This window comes from Stereum hirsutum, assembly GCF_000264905.1.
Source record: "Stereum hirsutum FP-91666 SS1 unplaced genomic scaffold STEHIscaffold_15, whole genome shotgun sequence".
Classification (NCBI taxonomy): domain Eukaryota; kingdom Fungi; phylum Basidiomycota; class Agaricomycetes; order Russulales; family Stereaceae; genus Stereum; species Stereum hirsutum.
In genome coordinates, this window is record NW_006763145.1 from 16,407 (window position 1) to 33,766 (window position 17,360).

The 17,360-nt window shown below is 49.0% G+C and overlaps 3 protein-coding genes across 3 annotated transcripts; 1 reads left to right on the top strand and 2 right to left on the bottom strand.

Moving 5' to 3' along the window:
* Positions 1-3,340: 3,340 nt before the first annotated feature.
* Positions 3,341-5,469, top strand: STEHIDRAFT_160761 (uncharacterized protein; the record flags this gene model as incomplete). The annotated part of the gene is made up of 4 exons (XM_007308302.1): positions 3,341-3,772; positions 3,835-4,166; positions 4,249-5,030; positions 5,072-5,469. 4 exons carry the CDS (start codon positions 3,341-3,343, stop codon positions 5,467-5,469), a joined length of 1,944 nt encoding a protein of 647 aa, XP_007308364.1.
* Positions 5,470-6,027: 558 nt separating this feature from the next.
* Positions 6,028-10,899, bottom strand: STEHIDRAFT_133888 (uncharacterized protein; the record flags this gene model as incomplete). The annotated part of the gene is made up of 7 exons (XM_007308303.1): positions 6,028-6,347; positions 6,422-7,218; positions 7,304-7,430; positions 9,105-9,108; positions 10,021-10,284; positions 10,342-10,774; positions 10,829-10,899. 7 exons carry the CDS (start codon positions 10,897-10,899, stop codon positions 6,028-6,030), a joined length of 2,016 nt encoding a protein of 671 aa, XP_007308365.1.
* Positions 10,900-14,716: 3,817 nt separating this feature from the next.
* Positions 14,717-15,548, bottom strand: STEHIDRAFT_114163 (uncharacterized protein; the record flags this gene model as incomplete). The annotated part of the gene is made up of 3 exons (XM_007308304.1): positions 14,717-14,884; positions 15,050-15,141; positions 15,218-15,548. 3 exons carry the CDS (start codon positions 15,546-15,548, stop codon positions 14,717-14,719), a joined length of 591 nt encoding a protein of 196 aa, XP_007308366.1.
* Positions 15,549-17,360: the final 1,812 nt, after the last annotated feature.

Here is a 17,360-nt window from a genome sequence, read left to right on the forward strand (position 1 = left end):
CAACGGAAGCAAAACAGGATTGCGGGGTAGAGCCGGGGCGTTCTCGAGAATGCTTGGATGACTTTGTACGTCGTGCTTTATGGCCTGCTAGACTCAGGACAAGGTACCTCTACACGAAATAGAGAAAAAGTACGGTTAGCAAAGAAAAAGCAACACAAGGGGACCGAAAAGTTACTTCTGTCACATAAAAGCTAGATTCGTGATGTCAAAGCTAGTGTTGCGGACTCGAAGTTAGCATTATGCACAGAAAGCGAAGTTAATAAGTATCATTGCACGACTTACTCTTTGATACAGCATACTTCTTTTGTTCGTAGTGTCAGCATGCGACGACACCTCCAAGGAGAATACCCAACCATGTTTGCCAAGCCACCCGACGTAGCGGCGACATTCAGACCCGAGTGATTGGCTCGTGCATACAGCACTTCTCCTCAATGCATCATGCACGTCCTCCGGCTCATGTACGAGCTGCTTGTCCTCAAAAGAAAGTGCATTATATTGAAGTACTAAAAGGACAGACTACTGTACATCCAATGTCTGCCTCACACTTGCGTGTTTCGGGGCTCAAGGCTCCGGAGACCCACCCAAGAGACTCAAAGCATACCTTTAAGAAGCGAGAGCTTGATCGCAAGGTCAAAAGTATGCTTGACTGATCAACGACAGACCAGCGAGCAAGACTTTCGTAGCAGGAAGCCGCCAGGTGGAGTCGGGCTTGGCACGTCCCGAATAGACACATATATACTTAATTCGTGCATTCAAGAAAGATCTGAAACAAGCCGACACTAGTTATGTCCGAGCAATTGGACAGGGCAGAGACAAGGACTGAGCCAAAAGGAAATCGACCTGAAGAACGTCAACAGAGCTAGAGTGTAACGGCAGTCGAAGAGCTCAAGCGTACGCGGAGGACTCACAATGACGTCATGTCGCTGTACGCGACAGCAACATGACGCCATAATGGCTGCGTGGGAGAACACAAACGCTGGCAGACAGCGCCGGAGGTCGCGACAGTGGAGGGGCGAGCAAGGCAATGACAGTGAAGGAGGAGGTGAAGGCGAAGGCGGTGACCGCAGCAGCAGCAGCGAGGATGAAAGAGATGCATGAGGGTGTGGAGGGAGAAAGGAAACGAAGCAGCGGAAAGCAAGCCACGTCGTTTTGGGGAAGCGTGGGAAAAGCGAAAGCACGAAATGCCACATTTTCTGGCGGGGAAAAAGCTACCGAAAAGTAGCTTTTACGCCACTCGATGCTACATCCTCGATGCTCCCTAAGAACAATACTCCCATATACGTTTCCAGAGTAACGCGGCCCGTATACAGTGAAGTCTTGACACTTTCCGACGTTCTCACAATATCTCTCACTCGATCTATATATGTAGAGCGCTTCGCCCGTCCTATGGACGACATCTCTTTTGGTCAGTCCGCCGCTTGCCTTATTTATTTATCATTTTTTTTTCATAACGTTATCGGCACGTGTCCAGCGTTTCCAGCTCTCTGAAACATGCCAGAATCTAGAGGAAAGACTGGCGATGACCAGAGGGACGTGAGGGCTCGGATGGTTGTCACGACTGACGCTAGAATAGGGAGTGAAACCCGTTGGGAGCGACGACCCTAGATGTGGGCGGCCAGACCCGAACCTCTCGTTCACGAATAGAGGGAGACGATTCCTCTGGCCGATTGGATTCATTGGGCAAGCAGAGAAAGAACCGCACCCACTTCCCAGGGTGAAACGACTTCACCATTGTGGCACAGCGTCCACGGTAACAACGTGACTGAGTTGCGGCTTCCTTGTCGACCACAAGGCTGAGCATCGTCGCATTCGTTACTTTACGTCTCTTTGCAGAATCCTTTCGTTGTCGTATCACTCTGATTCAGCGAGGTCCTGCTTGCTTGCCCCCGCCAAGGCCATGGTCTCCTCTGTTATAAGTCCTTCGGGCCTCGCTGTTACTTCGAGGGCCGTGTAGTGGTCATACACTGGCCGTGACTATGCTAGCCTGTGGCACTGGGGAGGTGACCGATGGCCGGCGAAGTTCTGCAGGCTCAATGAGCAAAGTGTCTTATGTCTTCGAAACATGAGTTCCTTTGGGCAAAACGCACAAACGTCACTCTTTTGGGCTTGATGTCGGCGCTTCTAACAAGCTTGCATCAAAATAGGTAATGCCATGATGAACCTGAACAGTGATATATTGATCTGTGAGTCCACTTTTTCATTGACGGCGCCAGTTTACGTCGATGCGATGAGAGACCTAATGAACAGATATCCGGAGATGCAGCAGCCACCCGAACTTAACTTAGGACGGGCCAACAACGTTGCAGCGTTGGTTTGCAAAACGTGAAGAAGTGCCGCAGTGCGTTTCGTGGCTGTTTTGTTAAGCAACGTTGCATTGTTCCCGGCAGCTTTGGTGCATAACACGTCGTGTTCTCCTATCGAATCCCAAGCGCATCACAATCGCGACGAAGTGGTGTGCATTAGCAGCGTGTCCTCTCGACTTATTTCGGCATACAGATATTACGACTGTCTTATGCCCTATGTCCTGCCGAACTCTACTTGTACTGAAAATTTCTGTACATGATCAAGTGCACCCCCCTGCTATACTTCCATAGCGTGCCGTTTTGGCGGAGGGGTTCAGTGACCTACTCGATCACCTAGTTCTCAATGAGATACGGGGAAAACTTCAGGCAGTGCCTATACAGCAAGACAAGGAATGCGGCAGCTGCATGTCTTCGATTACTTACTCGTGAACTTCGTGCCACTTGTAGCGAGGTTGCTAAGATGAAGGAAAGCAGGTCGTCCTCTCAGTCTGAGGTGCTCCGTTTTTGACCATAACTAAACATGGAGAATACTAGCGCCCAATTTTTGATGCCATCACGTGGAAGGACGTGGAGCGCGTTTACGGCTGAAATCAGTCGAGGGTGTATAAAGTATGGCACCTACGAGCGAGTCCATTCAAACTGTCTGCTTCTTCCAACTCAAAGCCCATGACTGAAGAAACTCTGTCTCACTTGATGGCTCGCCAGTGTGCGTATATGTACATCGGGTGTTTGATCCTGTCTAACTTATTCGTTCTTTTGGGGAATGAAGTGTGGGTACTGATGCTGTTTTCTCGAGAGAATTTCGCCTTGATGACATTATGCGTGTCACCCTGTCTTATTATTCTCGCGCTCTTATCACTTACACGAAGACATTCTCGACCTCGAGACGCCCCTCAACAGGTTTGTTTTGTGATCATGTACCGCATGACGCTGAGAGCTGAACATACTCATATTAATCAGGATAGAGGAAGGTAAAAGTCCACGGGATGTCCGGATATACATCGTTTAACGCTAATTTCAGCCACAGACAAAGACATATGTTCGCCTTGATAGTCGGCATTGACTCATATCGGTCCGATCAGATCCCCAACCTGACTGGAGCCGTCGCGGATGCCTTAGCCGTTTGCAGCTCCATATCTAGTTATGCGCAACTGCATTTCTCTGCGTTCCATACAGCAGTCCTCTTAAATGAGCAGGCGACCAAAGCCACCATCATCCGCGAGCTTCAGAGTTTGAAAACGAACGAGCGTATTCAGCGCGATGATCCCATACTGATATACTTTGCTGGTTATGGGTCCTCATTTGCTGCTCCAAGACTTCGAAGTAGCTCGCCCTCCAGAGATGGTCACGGCCCGGAGAAAATTAAAACCTTCGTTCCTCATGACTGCGACGAGACCGTCAGCGCGATATCGGATCGAACGATAGTGGCTTATTTGGACGATCTAGCTAATATCAAGGGTGATAATATTGTGACTAGTTTGATTTATATTGCACTGTTAGTCGGATACTCATAGATTGCTATGTCTTTCAGACACTTATAGCGGACTGCTCTCATTCGAAACCCGATCCTCGCCATGCTGAAAACATGCCTAGTCTTCGCACACGCTTCGTGGAGCTCCAGACTTCCTTCATGTTCTCGGACATTGACGCCCATGTGTCACCAAGACCGCCCTCACACGACCGCTCCATGTCTAGCCATCAAACCTCGCATGTTTTTCTTTCCGCTTGCGGAGGGGACGAATCTGCGTATGAAGTGAATGGAAGAGGTGTTTTCACACGTGCTTTACTGAAGGTTCTCGAGTCTGCGGCAAGTGAGCGCGTTAGTTGCGAGGAGCTCGTGAAGAAGCTCGCTATTCTTCCATCGTACGTCCCAGTGATATTAATTGACGTGACCCGCGCGTGCAGGTTTCGTGCATTGAAACTGATCTTAGTAAATTGCTTGTAGGCAGAGCCCACGATGCGAGGGCAATCATCGCGACCGACTTCTTTTCACCACGGAATCGGCGGGAACTCCTAGCGATGAAAATGCAAATTTCCTTTCGTCATTTGTTATTCTTCGGCGACCCACACTGCCTATAGTCCGTGATAACGCTACATTATCAGCCGCGACATCTCTGCCCACGAGCAGAGAGTATATTGTCCGGATCAGCATCGAAGTTGACCACCAGCTAGGCAATGTGGTCCAACCTCTCATGGACAGGCTCATCGCAGATGGTTTTGATACCAATACACTTGTATCTGCTGCACCAAAGGACTCCACGGAACCACTAGATGCTCGTCTTCAAATATCCGTGGTGAACGGCGTCGCTGTATTTGACCACTTCACAACACACCCTCTCGACCATAACTCCCTACCCAGCAGTTCAGTACTTCCGACCAGGCTCCCCTTCACTGCCAGGCCCGATATCGATTTTCTCTCTCCAGTAATCCTGGCGGCCGTACGGTGGTATTGTCACCTCCGATGTCAACCTTCGAAGCACATATTGTGCGACGACGGTAAGGTGACGATTGATTTTACGGAGCTCGCAGTCGTGTATGATGACATGGAGATGCCGGACCATCTCGTTCCTTCGGGGCCGAACCTTGTATCGACTGGTCCCCAACTTGGAAATGTAGTCGATTTGGTGGTGGACAGTAGCAAGTTGTATGGGCAGACTATCAGAAGTTCTCATCCTCATGCGCTCTATCCCTACCTGTTCTACTTTGGAAGTGGTGATTTTAGCGTTGGTACGTCCTGTTTTTGTTTACATTTTCTCGCTACGCCATAGTCCAGAACCTTTCTCTGATACCGTTTCTCTCCCCCTACTCGGATACCGCATTACCGACTGTTTCAGTCCCATGCTATCTTGTGCCGAACTCCAACTCAAGAAATATCGCGAATGCCCCCCTATCCGCAGACAGTCCTGCTCTGGGAGTAGGCTATGGCTCGGACGACGCAGTGCCCTATAGCTATTTTCTCCCAGACGGAAAGGACATCGATGTAGGGTATCTTAAGCTATTCTTAACGACAACATGGTTCGACATGGCCTGGATTTCACAAGGATATCCTTTTCCGGAGCTAAAACAGGACGATGAAAGGAAAAGAGTGGAGATGCTTAGTTGCAATGTTTGTGACGAGGTCACCGTTGCTGTGGTGCAGAGGAGGTTCAATTCTGCTAAACAGTAGACATTTTAGCCCATGTTTGAAGGGACTCACGTTCCGCGGACCGTATATATGACGTGTGTTTTAATGCTAGCAATGGTCGACCATTCCAGAAGTGGTCGAGGGCCAAGACCGCCACTATGTCCCTTACTTGTATTTGTCTCAGCACTCATAGAGAACTAATTGTTCCAGGACTATCTGCAAGCATCGAGGTAGCTTGCTGCATTTTATCGATATTTTTCTTCGCAGTAACCCTTGACCATCCTTCGTACCTAATTAATCTTCCAGCTGCAACTGACTTTACGAAGGACTCTGCGTGGTAGACACTCAATAATCTGTTCTCTGCATCTACTCCACGACATTAACATCTCTACTTTAAGCCATGCGAGAGTACGCCGTATCAGAGTAATGATAACATGCATTGTATCAAAAACGGACGATACGAGTGGCCGAGCATATCAACATCATATCTTGTACAAAGCACCCAGCGCCTGGTATAACGGTGTATTGATACCACATTCACCTTTCGAAAAACTTCGTATCTTCTCATGACTATTCTCCAGTATCACTTCCCTGCCAGAATCAAGATCGACGCTGCACAATCGTAAGAGTAATCTCGTCCCACACCAACTTCTGAAACCTCTCTTTCCAGTTCGGGACCCCCTGGTGCGCCCGCCCAGCTCTCCTTTCGAAAGCCGAATTTTGTGTGATACACGAGAGGTCGACGTACTTCGTTGTTATGAACAATTTATAAAAGCCTCGGTCAATATTTTGTCCCTCGAGCAGGTCATAGGTGTATGGAGAAGCACCCCCCGTGCCGTAACCAATAGGCAAAGAATTCTGGGAAAGGAGCGGGTCAGGCGTTCCATTTGCGGTAGGGATGGACGGAAGATAAGCTGAGGCTACGCAAAGGTATAGAAAGAAAATAGTCAGAATTCGTCATTACTGTAGATTGTCTCCAAGTGAAGGATCGTACTGATGCTGAAATCACTATTGCTGAAGTAGAAGAGATGTGGATGTATGTCGAGATCAGATGCATTCTTGATTTTCTGTCCGTATAACTTCTCCGAGTCTATCAAAATGTCGACTACGCCTTGGCCTCCGGAGGTTGTCGAGATGAGATCGTATGGAAATGGCTTGAGGTCTTTTGGCCTACCTCTGGCATCGAACACCTGCTCGAGCTCTGTGAATTCGACGGTGATTTCGCCGGTCCCGGTCAATGCATGTTGTGCTGGCTTTCGTAGGAGATGGTAGTACCAATGGATGGCGGCGAACAGGATAGGAGAGAGATGATCAAAATCCGGCTGTGTGGTGAAAGGTAGGCGTTTGAATTCTTCCATTCCGGGAGAAGAAGTCAGAGAGGCGGTGATTGTTGGGAGGATGGTCAAATCATCGAAGACGGCGACATTTTTGTCCATCGATACTTTGAGTCGTGCATCTCCAGGCTTCGGCTTCATGAAACTAAGAGCATTGATGCAGAACCCGTCTGTTTCAAATTTCCTTCTGAGCGGTTCGACGATGCTTTCGAGGCCTTTCTCCAAGTCGATATGGATGCGTAGTGCAGGTGCGTCATTGGTGGTCAACAGCTGTCCCCGGGCCGTATCTGCGCGAACGGAAGGACTAGCCTCGAAGCCATGCTTGTCGGATGAACTCCGAACGATTACGGTGGACTCGCCTCCAAGGGCTCTCACAAGTTCCACAATCGGGGCCGTCTCCGTGGAGAATATTCTGCGATCAAGCATTGTTCGTAATCCCTGGCACTGTGGGTTTTGCCTGCCGAAGAATAATGCATGAAAAAGGAAAAAAAAAATGAGGAGTCAGAAGAGTAATAATTAAGGCCTAAATAATGTAAATTCACCCTTTCAAGTCAGGAATCCTCGCCATCAACTGCCTGTAACTCAAATTCTGTCCAATAACCTGCTTGAGCGTCTGTAGTAGAGCACTCGTAAAGACTCCGGAACCATTCGCTTCGTTTGCGTCTTCGTCTACATCAGCAAGACAGCATCTGCCTAAACCTAGCTTTTCGGTCTATTCCGGTCTATGCCTTCTTTTCGGTCTAGTCGCGTTGTGCGCTATAGATACATCGTACTTCAGTAGCTCTGGTAGAGCTAGGAAGAGCAAAAAGGTCGCCTCACCTTCACGAGAATCATAGTAATCATAATGGGTGGGTTACTTATACAGATGCAGCCCTCCTTATTTAATTACGAGTATTTACAAGAACTACAAGACGAACGATACCGTGCAGCACACAAACATAGAAAGGACACGAGAGGGTACTTGAGAGATGTGATCCTCGTTGAAGGTTTCTTCATTTCTACTAATCAGAGCTCAAAGTATACCTACCACCCGATACCTGCACAGAGCGATGTTCTACAAAGACTAACCAGTACATATACAGTCGTACTACGATTCCGTTGGGAAAGCACTGACTCGGGAGTAGCAAGATGTTCCGAGCGAAGGGTATAATGCGACGGTGGTGCAGCAGAAGACCTAGCGAGTTTGACCGAGCTCACAGCCGACCCATTACCCCGTATGTATCCCTATGTATACGGATTAACGCTTCCTCATCGACGACCGTCCCATCGTCCTTGTGCTCGCAAAGATCGCTATCTCCGAGGTGCGTGTCGCCACGCCAGAAGGTGCCGATGCTCAGAGTCACCGGGTAAAGGAGTTGAGTCAAAAGGGAGTCGATGTTGTCCGTGCAATGACGAACATGCAGCAGAAGTTCAAACTTGAAGATGGTCGGTGACGGTAAGAAAAATGAATGGGCGAGACGAACGTCGAACCATCCCTGGCGCCTGCCCCAAGCAAGCCGAGCCCGCCCTAAACCAACACGTGACCCCGTTGATTCCGTTTGACGGCGCGCCTGGCACCGGCTTCTCCACTTTCTTTCCCCCAACTCGCTCCTTCGCCCTTCACTTTGCCCGTGAACGTTTGAACACTTCATACCGTCCTCTTCTTCCGTGTCTAGAAACAGGTTGCTACCACAGTGGTCACCCGCCACGTCTGTTCCTTGCACTTCGGGCGTCGTGTATGTTCTTTTATCTACTTCTCATTCTTTTGCATATTCACTAGCCGGGGGAATCTGTTGGCACAGGCCGGTCGATGCTTTGTGCATGCGGCGATGCAGGGTCATGATTGTAGGTAGCCAACTCGTGTTTCGACAGGTTTCGACGTGAGTATCACCCATAATGTCCTATGTAGTCAGTCTCTCGCCCGTGCGTCAGAGGATCGTACGAATGGTAACTCACAGCCTCCATGGTACTAATATTGATGTACCATTATGTTGAGGTTCATTACTCCGCACTAACGCCGTTCACAACAGGTTTTTCTAGGTACTATAGCCCTTCTTTCAATATTCATTCTCGCTATCACTAATATGATTTCGTTTCCCATCTTCATTCAGCTCTCTTGTCCTCACCTTGCCCCGTGACCATAGTGTGGTACGCCTTTCAACTCACGGCTCGCATGCTATTCAGATGTGTGAGCAACATTGATAGCCCCAAGGCCGAAAGGCATGCCGATGCTGGTTGTCACTCCCTGACCGCATCGGTGCAGACACCAATGCAGGGCCGCCGTACATGGCTTTGAACGATCACCCTCGGTCGAGTGGTTCTTGGGCTCGACGATTTCTTTCGACTACGACCTCTGCCCCTGACCCCACTATAGTCAAAGCGCCGATAGCGCGCTCGACGTCGTCCACGGCACCGGTAGAAGTTGTCGAGGAAGGCAATCAGGAGCGATAGGAGGTGATCGGCAGCGTGCACAGCTGGGACGAGGTGACGTTTTTAGATCTGATTCGGCTATTGATTGATATGTACGTTCTTTTCTTTTCTTTTGTGTAACATCTTCGGGCAGCAACCGCGAATGGCAGCCCTGTTGCGAGTCATAGTCGGTACATATGTACGTTCTTCATATGTTCTGTTTATCCGTCTTTGTTCTCTCAACCATGACTAATCTCTCTTCATCTCCTCGTCTAGCCTCTCCTGCACGGAACATGATGCCACTCAAACCCTAAAGGCACGCACCTCCCTCATTCTCTCTGACACTTTTCCTGCTCACCTCGATGCTCTATTAGAGTCGTCGACCTCTCCATCCACCACGGCGCTTTCACCTCTTACCACTTACTTCAACAATGGCGAAGTGACTTGACGGTGCGGCTGACGGATCGGGGTGAATAGCTATGTACGTATCTGACTCTAAGTCTTTCAAATTCACGAACTTCTAGCGCTAGGCAACAATTGGGATCGTGCTTACTGGATGACCGTGGTGGGTCGGGTTGAACGCTACAATAATTTTGTCTTTTGCAATGTACCGGTCCCGTTTCATGTATAGTACACTCAGCTGCTTTGTTTCAGCAATAAAAATACATTTTACCATTGAAGCCGTTTAGTGAGAATCAAGGCTATTGTTCTCTATCCGATGCTCTATGAGAGAACTGAGGGGATCTATTTGCGCTCTATTGCGCTCTATTGCGCTCTATTTCATGCCTCCCAGAAGGCAGGTCCAAAGAAAATAGACGAGAATAGATACCATCAAATGATCTATTTGTGTCTCCCGGTAGACCGAATAGACCGAAATAGTTAGGTTTAGCCAGATGCGGTCTTGCTGATGTATGCCGCAGGCAGCAAGCAAGATGTGAGAGTGAAGTCCCGCATGCACAAACAAATGAGGCATGGCCATCGCATCCCGAGCGTGGACGGATCTGGGCAACTCATGAAATAGTTCGAGGTCGAGGTTGCTTGGAATAGCGCGTGTAGGGAGTGCGGTATGACGACTGCGTAGGCCATTCAGGGACCGCGTCGCGGAGGCAGAGTGACAACAATCCAGAATCACGGTCTAAACGAATACATAAGTCAGTCTCAGGTTTCATTAGAAAATTAGGGGGAAACTGACGATATTATCACCCTTTTCATGAGCTAGGAGACTCAAGAGTCTCCCGATCGTCCGATCCGGTATACCCGCCGTATATTCGTCACAGTCATAAGGAACAATGAATTCGATGACCTTCTTACTATCTCCCCTCGCAGGCTCTAGCTCGTTTTCTGGTCCAGACGATCCATGACCTGCAAAGTAAATGACGATTGGATCTCCGTGATGGATTGAGGATTTAAATTGTAAAGCCGTCAGGGCGTCGAGAATATTCTTTCGAGTAGCGTCTTTGCCCTCCAAGTATGTGATGTCGGGCTTCGAAAAAGGTAGACCTGGATAAGTGCTGAAAAAGCTGTTGATTTTTTGAGCGTCGCTAACGGCGCCGTCCAAGTCAACAATGCTGTTTGACTGATATTTATCGATTCCGATGATTAAAGCAGAGAGTGGCCGTTTTCCCCTATATGATCAAACTCAGTCGACATCGGAACGGTAAGGACTACGCCACGCACACGTCTGGAGTTTTTGACCCTCGGGCACCTGCTTCGGTCGCAGCACCGGGATGGTCAGATGAGCTAACGTCATCCCTTGAAAGTAGGGATGAAGGTGAAAGTCAGGCAGAATTGTAGAAAATATCGTCGATAAAGATATTTTAACACTCACATTTGATGAGATCCCTTGCGAGAGCGAGAGGCAAGAATATTGTGCTTCAGGCAGTGAGGAAGAGATGCAAGATGGCTACTGGTATCAGCCGAGGTACGCATATATATATACAAACTAACTCCAGGACGCTCAGTATCATCCAAACGTTCAGATGACCGCGACGTTCCATAAGTTCTATTGTTGGGAAGGTGGGCGCCACACTGTGCATTACTCAGTGCATCGGCACGTAAAGTTATCCGTAATAGTTTCTGGGTCATGGCAACCGTCTTCAATATCAAAGGCTCGGGGCTGATCATAGCGTGCACAGAATTCACCGTAGACGCTCTTTCGTACGTCTAGTTCTTTCCCGTAAAGGCGCTATCCGAGAACATAGTTTAAGTTCTGTATCGCGCTTCGCCGGCATATGGTCGGAGGGAAAGATAAGGTGATTGGTGCCGTGGATGAAAATTGGCGTAAGAACAGTACTAGTATCCCGCACTTGTAATCGTAGGTGGCGTTCGTGATCAGTGTGCCCCTAACACCGATCGAGGTACGAACCAGGTTCTCCGCAATTTTAAATATACATACCTCAAGGACTCACAGCGGTCTCGCACATCAGTCATCAACTTAAAGCTACTTATGGTAGCCAAAACTGCCTACATCGGTGGGAAATAACTGATGGACAATAAATTGGCTTCAAAAAAAACTGTCAAGGACTATCGTGGAATCTCGTCAACGTGAAACCTCGAATAGCCAGTACATTAGCGCAGCATCTATATTTTAGAACTTCGGAGGAATTGTGGAAAATCTGCTCACCTGAATCATCTATAGAGGGTACGATCGGATGGTACCACGCACGGTGGCTCGGAGAAAGTTCATACGCTCTTCACCACGGAGTTGGTAGAGGTTTTTCGCAGTACGCAATGTCCTCTATCAGTATAGCTGACTGTCGAGCCTGGAGCGCATTCCGACCGGAGTCATCTTTAACGGGACATATATGTAGGTTTTTCCGATGTGTTTATATCGCCAGTGTGAGTGATGAAAGCACGGATTGGTGCTCACCCTTCCATTCATGATATAGATACACGCTGTGTGTGCACAAAGACATTGATTTCCGAACGGCGACAGGGCAAGAAGTATGCCAAACATGCAGATGGGGTAGAGCAGCTTCCCACTGGCTTTCCTCGTAAATGAGCATTGGACAAAGACAACGCTGTTTTTCGGAAGACCATTCATGTATGTTTGTGCCAAAACTAGGGATGAGCGGTGCCGGCGCCAACACAGAAGCTGCGACACCACGAACTTTCTCGAGATCGTGCCCTCGTTCTCTATCAGACATGATGAATGGCAAGCACCGGCATAGTCACAAGCACCGATGCATAGTGTCAACGAAGAAGAGAAGATGTCGAGCGGGAATGTGGTACTTATGTCGAGCGGGAACGTGGTATCGGAGTGGGACAAACATAGAGGAACGTGCAAGGGGTGAGCTTAACACAGAGATAGCACCTCTGAAGTTGTGGAATCATAGCTCTCGGATTCGATGTTCGAGTATGCGTTTTACTATTGGCATGAGCCATGAGAACAAGAGCGATTCAGCTTCCATGGTCTACAGCTTCACAAAGTGTGCAAAGTGAGCGCGGGGACAAAGAAGGTAGACAGTTGATCCGATTGAAAACAGGTCCACAACCGTCTCCACAGCGCCTACCACGCAAAAGTACTTAGCAAGGGCGGGAGTGGCTTGTCGCCGCGTTGGAAATCACTTTGACGGAAGAGCAAGGTCCAATGCAGCACCCTTCAAATTGAACTTCTCGAGATCTTGTTGTCAGCGGTTCGCAGATTCAGAAGTCTGAAGTCGATGCTCCGAGTCCCGTACGTGAATTCAGGAGTTATCTGGTTGAAATGCAGAAAGAAAAGCGTAGCGCAACATACACCGTAGGAGTCCGTTGTGTACATAACGAGAACCTACCAGAATAAAAGCTTACAGTAGAATTACATTTCGCCCAGACGCTAAGAGCTACTGCGAGAGAGATTAGGAGAGATGCATAATTGCTCCGAAGGCAAGAAGGTCGATCTTCGCTTTGGCTTTCGCAGCTTTTTCGGCGTCAGGATCTTTGCGAAAGGGACGCTGGTGTGCGGCAGGTAACGTCCGAGTCGACAGTGTTTGGGCCTCAAAGGCGCACATAATGACAGCTTTTGGTGGCGCTATTTTCGTGTGAGACTACGCAGCTCATGATGTCGTAAGATGAGAGACCTGAAAAACTCGCGGATGAATGGGAGCTCTCACCGAGATGTAAAGATAGCTGGCAAGGAAGTCATCTGAGAGGGGAAAATTGGATCAGACACAATGGCAGTGAATGTCGCATGCGAAACAGATCACGGGTGAGACGAAAAAAAGGTCCATGACATTCCAAAGCTGCACCATCGTGAGCGAAGCACTAGGGAAGCGGCGGCAGGAGCCGAGCAGATGACGCCCGTAAGTCAGCGTAGTATCAGCATGGGCTGAAAAGCAGGAATGCGACATGAGAAGAGGGGTCGACGGCCGTTGAGGATAAAAGATAGGAACGAGGGGAGAGAGAGAGACAGAAAGCTTAAGAGCGGAAGAGTAGTAGACGAGGTAAAACGCACCATGAAGTCCACGTTTTGATTTGGGATCGTACCCCGTTCTCTCCAACAAGATAGACATAACACACCACGGTATCCTAATCAGGTATCGTGGAACGTATGTGCTTCCACCCTAACGGCAGACATCTCTGAACACCGTTGACATCAACATCGAAACATTTGACACCGTCGTAAACGAATGTCATGACGCAAGGTAATGTACGGACGCATCGCTACGGCTTGGCCATCTGAGCGACTCTTCTTTTATCCGAGGGGGTCATGATCCATTGATCCATGAGGAAAAACACGGCCTCCATCGAAAGACAGCACAAGAACAGCCGTTGGGAGCAGAGTGAGAGCTACTCTGCATATTTCGCGTTAGGATTGTTCGGGCAATAGGGTAAGAGGTCGAGTGCATATCACTGCCACGAGAAGTATCAATTGTCTGCATCATAGGTGACCCAAGTGGAGAGCTTTTCAAGATACGAGATATACAGGGGTAGAGTTTTATCAACAGACGTCGTGAACAGCTTGAAGTCAATTGAAAGTCAGCGACAGTCACCGCACTCTGCCATCAACATCTTCCCCGTAGAGAGCATGAAAAGAGAACTAAGCAAGTCCTCCATGGTCTAGCACATTACCAAGGATGCAAAAAGAGTGGACCTATGAGTCGACGATCACCGATCCAGAGATGTGGCAGCAGCTGTTGTGGTTGAGAGGACACGATGATCCGCCTGGGGTGACATGGTGCGCTTTTTTATTATTATTATTATTTCACCTTTGTTTTTTCGGTGGAGGGCACTCCTTACTTTCCAAATAGAGTGTCCCCGCTGAGCTTGGGGCTTCCGGACGCGTTTCGCGTCCGGAATTCGAGTTTTTCGGTGGGCGAGGTCACTCACTTACCTCTTCGCCCCTGCCGCCGATTTCTTTCTCTCCGCGTGCGGTTTTTTTTTGCCGTGGGACACTCCTCATACGTAGGGCATCTCGTCGACCCCTCATCGACGCTGGTGGGCACGGTATTGCGCTCGCAATACCGGTTTCGGTCTGCGAGGCGCACACAGTACGTACCATAATGCCCATGGCAGATCGATAGGCAGATTAAAGGCGGGTACTATTTATGCAGATGAATGACTGCGGCTTGGCACGAGGATAAGACTCTTCACATGCACACCGTAACGTACAACTCCCTCGGGATATCGTGGTCATGAGATCCAAGTACAAGCGAAGAGCTCTGAGCTCCACACTGAGTGAAGGACCTCTCCGGCTGCATTTCTTCTGCTTGGTCTACTGCCACTGCGATAGTTTCTACATTCACTGAATCGTTGTGCTACACTTTAAATAGAGAGCAGAGTTACCTCTACTATTGGGACAACTCATTCGACCGCAAAATTGACGCTGCATCTCCAAGAGTCGCGAGTCCTCTCCAATGATACAGTTGTCTCGTCCAAAACAGTAGCAGTGGAACAATGCCAAGCATAGATATAATACATACCATTACGGTCATCCATGCTGTCTCGTTTTTGGCCATGTATATAATTACAGCCACCAGAGGACACAGCATACTACTGATCGTTGTCGTGTACCCTGGGACAAAGTACAACTCAGTGATAAAATCAACCAATCACATAATGTCCCCTGGAGCAGACGAAACAGAACCTACAGTATGCAATTAGCCACTTGAGGGATGAACTGGTGCCATATCGGTTCAGTAGCTTCACGGGTGTTCCTTGGGAGCGGCGTCCATACTGGTTCGTAGTTGGTGTACGATCCATGCGGCGGATAGATGAATCAAAAGGAAGAAGTCCTAATTCTGTGACAAGGTCGAGTGCGCTGATGGCCGAGAAGCAGCTGAGCAGGAGACTGAGATACATTAAGAAGATGCAGATATTTCCGGGGTACTGCTCGCTGCTGACACTTTTGAAAAACACCAGCAGTGACACGTCGATAGCAGCAAACAGCGCAGCCTTGGGGTAAAGGTTAGAATTACGCATACTATCAGCGTGGATGTGGATTCATATAACGCTATATAAACGCACTATAGTTGCTGCGCTCTGTGCGGATGATATCCAACAGATTTGGAGAGATTGGACAACTTCGGGGAGGGGATCTACATGCAAGGCGCATTAGTCATCGGTGACTTGAACTCTGACGGACTGATATGGACGAAGGGGAAATTCTCACAGTGTGGGTAGACCGCTGACTCCATCGTCATGGGCAAGCCTCGGCTAGACAATCTCGAGAATAGTGCGTCGATGTTGACTGTTCCTTTGCTTCTAGTGCCGCTGAGCTGATTAAAAATGGAAAGTGAGTGTTTTCGTGCATTTCTCACACTCGTTCACATTCATGCTCACCAGAGGTAATCAACAATGAGAGATTTATTTCCGTGATGAACAGAGGCTGTGGAGTGGGCACCAACCCAAAGATTCAGCTGCGTACGATGACCAAACCAACCAAAGTGAGAGGTACTTGGGGGAACGGCGACCGGTAGTTACTCCCAGAAGTACTGAATGCTGTATATACGCAAACGTCAATCCATGCCTTTCCTGAGCGGCTTCAGAGTGTATCGGCAACTTCGCTTTTCCGTCATGCAGGGGATTTCTCACGCGGGCCGAGTGCTTTGGGCTTAGGTTAACATAGCAGTGGAAATAGAGGTTTTATGAAAGTCTCAATGACCTCTCGACGATGCTCCACATCATCGAGAGAGCAGAGCTCCTTTTGGTGGCATGACGCAAACCATCATCGAATCTCGGTGGAGCTCCATCATCGAGAGTCTCCTGTACACTCGCTTCATAAAACCTCTAATGAAGGACGGGAGTGAGGTCAAACAAAGACCCCACTCGACTCTGACGACCGTCAACTGACCTCGGCAAAGCCTACAAGATGACAAGAAAAGGATCGCCGGTGCCCCAGACCGTGCCATCATATGCATCCATAACATCACCTTCACGCAACGCCCGACACCGGCCATCTCCGCATTCCTAAAGCTAGGAGGAGCGCCTGCGTGTCCGAGGAGTAACGCTAGTCAGCAGGTGCTGAAAAAAAGTTAAGCTTCATATTCGTGAGGATTGCATAAGGGACGATGTATTATAGTAATGGGCATGGTGACACCCGGTGATGCAGAATGCGGTTTCCAGTCATTGGCCACGCAATCCACCTGGATGCTGTGGCGTTACGAGTCGTCTCGTTCGTAAACCCATGTAGCAAAAGTCTTTGTGCATATAGACTGCAGCTTTCAAACGTTTGTGAACGTTGTAAGCTAGTCGAATGAATACAGAGATCGAAACGTCCGTGGCGGGTCAGCGGGTGGTTGGTGTTCAATGCTAGCCAATCAGAAGCGAGAACGCGCAAAAGGGCGCATACGGATTTGGAACAAAGAGACGCTGCGACAAGGGGCTCGGATGGAGACACAACCCGAGATTTCCACGAAAAAGCGGGGAAAATAGAGAAAGAGGGCAAAGGCCCAACGGAAGCAGAGAAGCCGGATGTGTTCGGAGCTGTGGGGTCAGATGGTCTCGGAGGTCGAAAAGTTGGATGAGAGTGGGCTCTGCAACGGCCGTCAACAGTTCCGTCGACCATGGGACTCGACAGCTAAAGCTAAAGCCTCCGACTGTGGAGGGTCGAAGAGATCGCAGTCGATCCGGGCTGTTCGCTTAGTGCAATACTTACCGGATCAGAGAGGTACAGGGTCCGGGGATTCTTCGTGCACAGTGAGAAGTTCATTCGAAGACTGAGAAGATGGAGTACGTCCCGAAAAGAGAACAAGAAAAGACTGGATGACTTCCCGTAGGGAAAATATATGTTTA